The sequence below is a fragment of the Protobothrops mucrosquamatus genome, unplaced genomic scaffold (assembly GCF_001527695.2).
Source record: "Protobothrops mucrosquamatus isolate PMUCROS unplaced genomic scaffold, P.Mucros_1.0 scaffold_27, whole genome shotgun sequence".
In the NCBI taxonomy this organism is placed as follows: domain Eukaryota; kingdom Metazoa; phylum Chordata; class Lepidosauria; order Squamata; family Viperidae; genus Protobothrops; species Protobothrops mucrosquamatus.
In genome coordinates this window covers 476,968-487,752 of record NW_015386103.1, presented here as the reverse complement: position 1 = coordinate 487,752, position 10,785 = coordinate 476,968, and the positions used below count along the sequence as shown (strand labels likewise).

At 36.8% G+C, this 10,785-nt stretch overlaps 1 protein-coding gene across 1 annotated transcript in view; it reads right to left on the bottom strand.

Annotated features, from left to right (window-relative positions):
• Positions 1-3,755: 3,755 nt before the first annotated feature.
• GALNT18 (polypeptide N-acetylgalactosaminyltransferase 18) overlaps positions 3,756-10,785 on the bottom strand; it is a 318,489-nt gene continuing 311,459 nt past the window's right edge. The window contains exon 11 of the mRNA XM_015832460.1: positions 3,756-4,145. Coding sequence (XP_015687946.1) covers positions 3,999-4,145 — 147 coding nt within the window. The 3' untranslated portion in view covers positions 3,756-3,998. The remainder of the gene's footprint in view (positions 4,146-10,785) is intronic.

The window sequence follows — 10,785 nt, the reverse complement described above, 5'->3', positions numbered from 1 at the left end:
ATTGATGTTTTGGATGAAGAGATAGATGGGGAACTCATCAAATTTGCAGATGATACCAAGCTGGCAGGAATAGCCAACACTCCAGAAGACAGGCTTAAGATACAAGGATTGGAGGAAGAAGAACCACTGCAGAATGATGCCCCAACTGGCTTCACAATGTTGTCTTTCTCTTTTCAATAGGCTCAATACTATTTTACTCTATCTAGCTCCTTTGTCTTTAACAAATTATATTTTGTGCTACATTGCACTGATTCTTTTTCTTTCTCTTCACAGAGAACTTTCTTCATCTTCCTTAACAAAATGCAGAAGTCTAATGACATCATTAGTGAATTGGAACTTCTAGAAATTTAAATAATAAACATGCTGAGAAAAGCTACAGTATTAACTTGGACTACCAAAATGTGGACAGCTCTTAGCTGCTATCTAATTGTTTGGATTTTTGTTGCCCTCTTTTGTATTTTTAGCTTCAGAAAACTGTAAAATCTTATGATGCTTTTCATTGTTGTACAAATTCAAAAGACTTGAGAAAACATTGGTTGATGTTGCCTTTGCTTTAGCACTGTAAACATCTGAGTCATTTTAAATCCCGTTTAAAGGGGGAAATGCTAGAAGATTTTATATTACAGGGAATGAATTTAGTTTTGAATATAGCATTTGTCTGAGAGCTGAGTTTCAGAACTTAAAATACCTTCATTTTCCTAGAAAACACTGCTTTAATCACAGAATTTTTCAAACTAGCATAATTAATGCCAACAAATCTTTTGTCCACTTAGTGATGATCCATTTTTCACAGAATATAAGCTATTTTCAACTCTTCCTAGAGGAACTTAAATTTTGTGTAGTAGCTTTACAGTTTTTATCATAACACTGAGATTGAAATTTTCATCATGATTTTGTGGCTCATTTAACAAGTGTTGGCAGTGTATTTTATTGAATAGAACTGATGCTTCAATTAATCTAGCAGGGCTGGATGCTGAGAAGAAGAGCTGCTTAAAAGCCAAGCTCCATCCTGCCTCTGACTTAATGTAATTTTTGCAGGCCATGACTACAAATAGTCTTTAAACATTACTGTAAAATGAGACTGCAAGATTGATTGAATATAAAGAAGTAAGAAGAAACCATTCACATAATAATTTAAACTCAAGGAGAAAGAAGTCCCTTGAGTCCATATGTTTTTTAGGAACAAGAAAAAAGGTGAGCCCCTTTTCCCAAATAGTAACAAAAGAAATACAACTTTACAAAGTCTTCTTTATGTTCTCTTAGTTAATGAACAGATGAGTAAACCCTAAACTGATTCTAAAGAAGACCTCAATTGATCCTGAAGAATCTCTATAGAACTGAGTCTATAGAAACTAAATTACCAGTAATAGAAATGGATGAGTAATTGAGATGGCAACTTCTAAAGCAGTGTGATAAGGTGAGAAATAATGCCTTACTTATGAAAATCCAGAACATTAAAATAAAAGGGAAAAAATGTCAATTATATTCAGAAATTAAGAGTTAAAAACATACGAGTTTGCGGAGGGTCATTTAAAAGAACTATTTTTGACTTGGACTTTGATTTGGATTGAAAGTATTTTTTGCTGGATAAATGGGTTCACCATCTGCCAAGACAAAGGAGGGACTAAATTTAATGAAGCCCAGATATTTTCTTGTTGGTTTTATATATATAAACAAGCACACACATACCCCTAAGCTGGTAGCAACTTTGAAAACTCTTCCTGCACTACAATTTAATAAGACAGAAATAATTGTTTCATTTAAAAAAATCCTATGAATAAAGATTTATATCCTTTTACTTCAAAATTAAAGGACATTAAACATAGATGGATTCCTCTTCCTACACTTTAACTGATTAGGAAAATAAAAGATTTGCAGTTTCCGATAAGAAGGAGCTGATTGCACAATGTATGGCTCTTAAACCTGAACTATCACTTGGAGCTGAAGACCAAACGACGAAATTAACGAGAGAGGTGGCAGAAGTGTAGAGAGGCAGGAAAGCTGAGCTCATCCTGATGCTGGGGTAGGAAAATTAGCTCAAAATTAAGGAGTTTATTTTTCAGATAGACAACTTGATCTATGAAGAAGAATAAACAAATGAACTCAGGCTGAATCTTTAATACCTATTGGCTATACTTGATACACGAGAGAGATGGAGACAGAGAGAGACTTTAAACATTATAAAGAGAAAGTAAGTAATACATGTTTGCAATTATTAAAAGCCAGCCAATGTGTAAATATTTAAAAAAATATTTATTTTGCTCACTCTGCAGGCTTTAGAGAAGAACAACATTAATGTATCTGGAACATTCCTATCCATTTTTCCACCCTCCAACATACCAAATATTTTTTTAAGGCTTAAGACAGACATCTATATAGTATTGGGTGATTTAATTTCAGTTTGAGAACTGATGTGATCATTTCTGATTTGTTAGTACATTAAAGAGGATGTTGGGTGAGTGGATTGAATCTTCACTAATTTAGGGGATAAAAGTAGTTACATTAAATGTAAAGAGAATAAAACATACAATGGACACCTATATATGTGTCCATTTATAAACGATATGAAGCCTGTGATCTGTGATCCAATTCCAAAGCGCTGAAATGCTAATGCAAGCTATTTACCATTTTTAATAGCTCTAATACAACCAAGTATTCAATGGGAAACTTTTAAAACAATTGCAGGAGAAAAATGAATTAAATAATTGCCAAGGGAAAATTGCATTTTTTTCATGAGAAAATACCCAAACGAGATACTAAACTTTTAACATACAGTAATTTAAGTATTTACTGTAATTAAAAAAACTCAAGAGTAAATGAAAATATTGTTCACAAATTTATAAACTTAATATTGGGAACAGCTACAAAAATGCAAATGTTTTAAGAAAAAGATGCAAGAATGACTTAGGGAGAGAAATGAATAGAAATTGGAATAAGACTACTGATGCAATTTGTATCTATATGGTTTATTTTGAATAAAACTATTTTTTAAACAAATAGATTAGCAATCTTAGCACACTTACCTAGGAAGAAAGATTATTAAATTGATTGGATTTACTTCAAAATAGGCTTGTGTAGAATTGTATCATACTTTAATGTAAAAGGTTCTGCTACATTTATTTAGACACGTATTACTATATTCCTTCATTCTCTGCCTACAGAAAAAGGATATAAAATGTTCCTACTTTACATTTTGTATTTCAAGTTACAGTTTTAGCATAATTATTTCTCTGTGGAAACCAGCTCCTAACACTAAGAACCAGCAGGCAAATCCATGCTTTGGGTAAAGTTAGTCTCTTGAGTGCTATGAAAGTTCTAGTAATTAATATAAGACTTTTAAGTAAAAGGAAATGACATGTAATTAGTCAAATGTATGTTTTAAAATCAGATAAGTTACACGCTCAGTACATAACTGAAACTCTATGAATGCTAAGGGATTCTTCCTTTTCCCTTAATGAATCTACAGAATTGATGCGGGAACTTTGTATGCTTTTGTACTGGTTTAAAAGTTCCCCGAATGTTGCATTAATATTGGTAAATTGTGCTTAGAAGGAAGAGACAACAAATGGGGAAATACTTAAAGTATTCTAAAATTCTAAATGCTCTTATGAAAAAGTAAAAGAAAAAGCTAAGAGGATATCCTGTTAAGTACATAGATTGCTCTGAAGCTGGCTTACCAAGTTAAATAAACAAAGAGACGACTGTGTTTTTATTCAATAAAATTTTATTGTCTGACTTATAAATATTTTCCATTTTTCCCCTATGTACAATTGCAAAATACTTTAACATATTCTACCATCACCTGCCATTCAGAATCAATCTATAAATCACATGAAAATGCCATTATGAAATAAAAGTGTCTGTTCTCAGCCCTCAAGCGGACATTCACACACTCACACAAAAATGAAACAAGGAGGGAAACCGCAGGTGTCATTGCAAACTTTTGCTACACAGTAGCAAGAAGAGTAATGAGAAGATCTGCTCTCCCACTCAAAAGTCTATGTTGGCAAGCTTTTCAGGATGTTTGTTATAGACCAGTGCTGGCCAGAACATTTCTGGAGAACCAGTTGGAATCCAAATTCATTGTCGCTGTTTTCCTGCAACTCCAGGCAACGTTTGGATTTTCTGTTCTGGATTGGACCTCCCTTTTAAAAGTGGAGAAAGAAAAAATACAGATTTTAAGTTAAAAACCAATCTTCAACTCATGACAGTTCTAGTTACATAATCCAAGATATTCCAAGCTTCTGTTTATGTAAGCAATTTGGGGAAATTGGATGGACCTTATTGTCCCCCTCTGCACCTTGAGTCCTCTTGATGTTCTCCATTTCATCTATAGTTCTCCAATGAATCCTTTTCATTTTACTGGGTTTTTTCCCCTCTCCCTGCCTTTTTTTTAAGCATATGAACAAAGTTCTAAACTGCAGCTAATCAAAGAACAACTATAGATCTATTTTAGGTACTCTTAAAAAGACAGTGCTGGTGGCTGGCACCTGAGTTTGCAATGTGTAATTCCTCTGGTACTAATTATTTTAAAAGAACAGATTCTAAAAATAGTTCATTTAAAACAGGCATGTCAAACTCACGACGTCACATGATGTCGCGCGACGTATCGGAGCTTTTTCACCATTGCCGGCAATGGGGTGGGCGCTGTTTTGGGATGACGCATCCGGCCCGTGGCCCGGCAGTTTGACACCCCTGATTTAAAACATTGCCTACTAGTGAAAAACTGTTTTATGGAAACAACATTCCAACTAGAAACACTATGATTAAACAATATTTTAATATCGATATTCTGTCAAGCAACCCATGGCAGCATAAGAAACTGCAAGGCAAAGCTTTTCTTCCTTTCCCTTCATGGGATCCTGTCTATCAGTGCTCAGTTGTGTTGAGATACCAACACAATGATAAAAGTAGAGTTCCACTTTCACTTCCTACCCCTAATGATCTGATGGAGCAGGGCTGCATCACAGCTCTCCTGGGCTTGTTCCTGGGAGGGATTGGGCAAGGAGAAGCTCCGAAGCAGTGGACAGAACTTCTTTTGTCTCCTGTCTCCTTACCCATGTGAGATTCTGAGAATGGAAGCAACAGAATATTGAGTTATACAACCCAGGTCTAGCTCTCAAAAAAATTGCTAAATTCTTGAACATAGGTCCATGTTAAATCGAGCAAGCTTTTTGGAGACATTATTTGGGCCAGTCAGTTTGTGGAAGCCAGTTATCTGGTCTTTCCTGCAGCCCAAGCAAAAATGGCCAGAGATTGGAAGGGAGAAGCATTCTTGCAGCATTCTAAAGTGGCCAATAGGAGCTGAGCAGATCCCAGCCTTTGATCACATCATCAACCCCATTATCGGTGAAGCAAATGGAAACTAGGTCAGGAGAAGAGGGAAAGCACTGTTTTAAAAATGGAACAGCTAAAGAAATTTTGAGCTGCTTTTTGTATGGGCTACAAATGAGATGAAGAAAGCATCATGATGCCATGTCATATAAAAAGAGCTGATGGGAGTTTGTATCATAGCTAGAGGGAATATGGATGACTTGTGGAACAAAGGAAAAATTAAGTTATTTATCTGGGGAAAGAACGATTAATCTTACCCCAAATTGTTAGTTAAACTGAATATTCTGCTATTATTTTAACTTAAATATATTAATAATATTATTAATATAATATTAATTTTAATCGTCCTTTTTATCCCATTTTCAGAAAAAAAGAGAAAAGTAAACCCCCTCTCCCTTCTATTAAATAGAGGTCAGATTCTCAAGGTTGAGTCTGAAGTATTATTCACTATTAAGATAAAAGCTGCTCTCTATATAAAAAGATAAAGGGAGATAAAAAAGCTGAAGTTGCATTAATGTAGGATACTTAAAAAACGATGGTGTGCATTTGTGCATAGTATATATTTCTAGTTGACTGTGTCAAATAAATAATTTGTGGAACATCTTAACTTCATATTTTTGTATGCAGCATTATCCATAACTGTTTGGTTTTGTATTTATTACTACTAAAACTATCTCACACCCATTGGCAAGACATGAAGCAGAGATGGACAGACCAAATATAAATTACAAACTACATTTTGGTTGATTTTTTTGGCGGGTGTGGGGGATGAAGGCAACTATGAAATTACCTCACTGAATACTTACGGTATATAGATTCAAATAATTCTTTTATTTCAGCTTGCCTTACTGAACAACTTAGGTTAAAGTTATACCACAATCAAGAAATCAACTGAAAGGCTGTAATTATCAGATTTAACTGTCTGTACTGTTTCAAGCTATTACAAGAGTCATATCTATTTATTATGCAACCCAAGGAGTTATCACCATATATCCACAAGAGGCGTATTATCAGTAGCATAGAAATATATTAAATAGATCCTCAATTTAGTTTAACGATTTGCTAGATATGGTTCTGTATTGAAGAAAGATAGCAAATGCTGTCACACCGGTCCTTTCCTTTCCTGTTTCCATTTCTTTTCCATTGTGAGAGTTTGAAAGTTAACCTCATCCTCCCACTCTACCAGATATTTAACAACTGGAGATGAATTCTGTAGAACTCAGTTCTTCCAGATGCCTTTGGAATACACCAAATAATTCAAAGGGCCAGATGTGCATTCAAACATTTTGTAATTAAAATGTCACACATGGAATACCTGTGCTGCAGGAAAAGTGGAGAAGCAGGTAAGGAAATGTAAGAAAGGTGACACAGGAACAAGAATCAGTTAAAACTATATTTTCCTTTTTCCAGTGGGATATTCAGGCATCTGAAGAGATGCTCCCAGTCAGGGGACAGTATGAAAGGTAAAATCAAGATTCAAAAATATCTTGACAGCCAAGATGCAGTATAGTGGTGCGAAAAGTAAGGTCCTGCATTTAGGCAGGAAAAACCAAATGTATAGGTATAGAATAGGCAATACCTGGATCAAGAGTAGTCCTGGAGGACCACAACTTAAATCAGCAGTGTGCTACAGCTGCCAAAAAAGCCAATGCAGTCCTAGATTGCATAAACATAGGGATAGCATCAAGATTACATAAGGTGACCAACTTTTTTACAATGAAAAGGAGGACACAAATAAATTGAAGAAAAAAATATAGTAAATAAAAGAAACATTTTATTCATTGCAACAATAATACAGACAACTTGCATGTGCAAAGTTTGCCAGCTGAGTGTTTTGGCGCGCTCAGCAGCAATTCCTATTGGCTTTTGAAAACCAATAACAGGAGTAGCACAGCTCATGCAAAAGTTGAAAAAAAACATCAAAAAAAGGTGCCGGAACACAGTTCTCAGCATTCTATGATATAAAAAAAAAGCCCTGCAGATTAGTCTTCAAATATCGAAAAGGAGGACATGCAGGAGGACACTTTTTGAGGGAGGACAGAACTTACAAAAGGAGGACTGTCCTCCCTAAAGGAGGATGGTTGGTCACCTTAGATTACAGGAAGTGATAGTAGCATTACCCTTCTATACTGTACTAGTGAGGCCACGCTTGGAATATGTGTTCAGTTCTGGTCAATACAATACAAAAAAAGATGCTGAGGCCCTAGGAAGAGTGCAGAGAAGAGCAATAAAGATGTGCAAGGTGATAAATTGTACAATGAGCAGCTAAGGGAACTAGGTGTGTTTACGAATTACTTCTGTTCCCAAATTCCTACTGTACTATCGACAGAAGGTTTTGAACTTCCCGATAGTGTCCCTCACCGCCAACTAAATAAAAGGTATTGTTGACTTGCGTCCTATTCTTCGTTACCCACCTTCGAACAATCTCCCGGTAGGTTGGACCTTGATTCCTCCTTAAAGGACTATCCCTCTTCAATTAATCAATGGAATAGCTTGCCTTCTGGAGTTGTGGGTGCTCCATCGCTGGAGGTTTTCAAGAAAAGATTGCACAATCATTTGTCCAGGATGTTATAAGGACCTTGACCCTAAAACTTGGTCAGGGGATTAGATTGGAAGACCTCTAAGGTTCCTTCCAGCGCTATGATTCTATATTGAGCCATATGATCAAAAGGCTAAACTGGTCTGAAGTACTGGTTATTTTTCTAAGCTTTTCTAATGCTTGCACGGATTTCCACCATTGTCATCATTATCACTAGCAAGAAGGTGATCTGGAGTGAAAAAAGAATGGCTTGTCCACTAAGAACAGAAACCTTCTCAAAATACTGAACAACTAATACAATAAGCTCCAAGTTTAATGGACCTTAGCTTAAATAGATTTCAAATGCAGCAGTCCACACACTCTATACTTCTCAGCATATGTAAAATTGGTATTTAATATGTTCATAAAATACACCCTATAAATATGTGTAAATCCAATAATGATTCTACAGGCATTCTGTTTTACTCGACCTCAAGCATTTGCTATAGATACAATTTTATTATTGTATTTATTTATTATTTATTATTTTTATTTATTAAACAAACGTCTATGACAGTGATGGCGAACCTTTTAGAGACCGAGTGCCCAAAAACTAGCCCCGCCCCTTCTCCACCCCCTGCCCCACCCCTGCCCCGCCCCCACCCCACTTGCCTGCAGGGCCACTCACCACCTCCAGGGCCCGCTGCAGATCACCCAGCAGCACCATGGCAGCCACGCCCTCTGCCAATGCCCCGCAGCATCAACTGTGCGCGATGGGGCATGAGGGCAGAGTCTTGTCTATGCTGCCTGGCTGCCGTGTCCTTGACTGCAGTGCTCCGCGTGAGCCACGCTCGGGGGCAACCCTTCTCCAGGAGGGCTGCTGGTGAGGAGGGTGTCACGGGTGGAGGCAAGGCTGGGGCAACAGCACATGTGCCCACAGAGAGGACTCCAAGTGCCGCCTCTGGCACCTGTGCCATAGGTTCACCACCACTGGTATATGACAACCCAACCCACACATGGTTATTCTGGTGGCTTACAACTTTAAAATTCTTTAATGTATAAGCCCATAGCATCCCCCTCCCCCACACCATATAATTTCCATATCGTGCTTTCTGGGAGCCTCTGTGCGATGTTCTGTCCTGGTACTGCAGTTAGAGGTAAACTTTCTCTACTATTTTTTTCTTTTTGAGATGGAAAACTACTGCAGAATGGAAATATTTTTCTTAAGCTCCCATGTTTCCCTAGCTACCTACATTGCACTCACATCACGGGCTTCATCCTGGCCCACTTCTGCATCTCTTGATTTGATTCTAGGCAACCGACCACAGTCTGCCTAGCCCTCTTCCTCTTCAGCATAGCCAGCCTCCTAAACCTTTTCTAGCAGTGGAACTGTCAGATACATCATTTCTGTCTACCAAATTTGCTACCTTCACATTTGCTTTATTAATATCATACTTTCCATCTCAATTTTGCCATATTATATACATAAAAGGGACAAGGCTGGATATAGATAATATAGATAGCTGTTATTGAGTCCTCTACCTTTTTATCAGTTTTGCGTGCTTTCTGTTCTGGTTTTATATTTTTGTTTACTGTTCTAGTTTAATATTTTTGATGTTTACTAATGATTAATAAATAAATATCAAGCTCTCTCTCTCTCTTCCTTTCCTTTCCTTTCCTTTCCTTTCCTTTCCTTTCAATTGAACAGAATGGTGGCTGTGCTTGCTATGATCCGGTTACAGGAATTGATTGGAAATGTGCTGGATGATAAACTAAACTGGAAAATAATTTTCCTACAGGAACTGGACTTGCCTTGTTCTTGAATCATAGCATGCCTGAAGAAGAGATAGCCTGCAGGAACGCAGGCAGATGAGCAGTTCAGGTGGACATTGTGAGCTCTCCTCTCAACCTCATCCTGCTAAGTCTCAGAGAAAGAAAAATAATTTAACAGCTGGTTTGCTGCAACCAGGCCAAATCAAATAGGTAATACCCTCAAGTGCTTCAACCACTTATCCATAATTAGTCTATAAGACAGCAATGTGGATAGTTCCACACCACAGTAAGACAGAGGTTTTCACTTGGCTTCCTTAAAATTTCTCTTCACTATCTCTTCCTTCTCTGAGCACTGAGCATATATGCACATGGGTATGTCTATTGATATGTTAACCATTTAAAATGCTTTTGTTTTTAGTTGTTAAATGTTTTGAATTTAAGCAGCTGTAATATGTATGTAGTATGCTACTTCTTACATTACTAATTTTTCAAAATGATAAAAATTAGCTGATTGGATAAGTTGTTTATTGGGTAGGTATCTCTCTATGTTCTTTCCCCCCACTTTCCTTTCCCCTAAAATGCTGCCATGGCCTGAAACTGCCTGAAATGTTGAGTTTCTTCTGCCATGACCAGGGCCTGAATTCTCAAGAGAGCCTGCACTCTGAGCTGAAACATTAGACACAAAGCTTTTCCTTGAAGCGTGAATTGTCAGACAGATGCTTGTGAACATCTGGGTTCCAAATCACTCGTATCCATTAAAGCCTAAAAACGCTTTGTATAGCATGAATTCTTAGGTGGCATAAACACGCTACAAAGCATCTATCCTTCTCAAGTTTTGGACATGGGAAAGAGCTAGAGATGACTTCAGCAATAATGCTTTAGTAAAGTATGATGCCAATCAAAATCTAATGTTAGATTACTTTAAATTTTAGAAACTCCCACAACGTATGTCAAAAACTGTGAAACAAGAAATAACAAAACCAGCTAACATGTCTTTGTTTATGCCACATTAATTGTTCACAGTGATTTCCCTGAAACCTCCCACATAACTTAAAAGAAACATTGCTGGCATTGTTTCAATTTTAAACTTTTTTGCAATCAGTTCTAGCAAGGGCAATTCAAATATAATCTCAGCATGTAACAAATATTTGGCATTTACC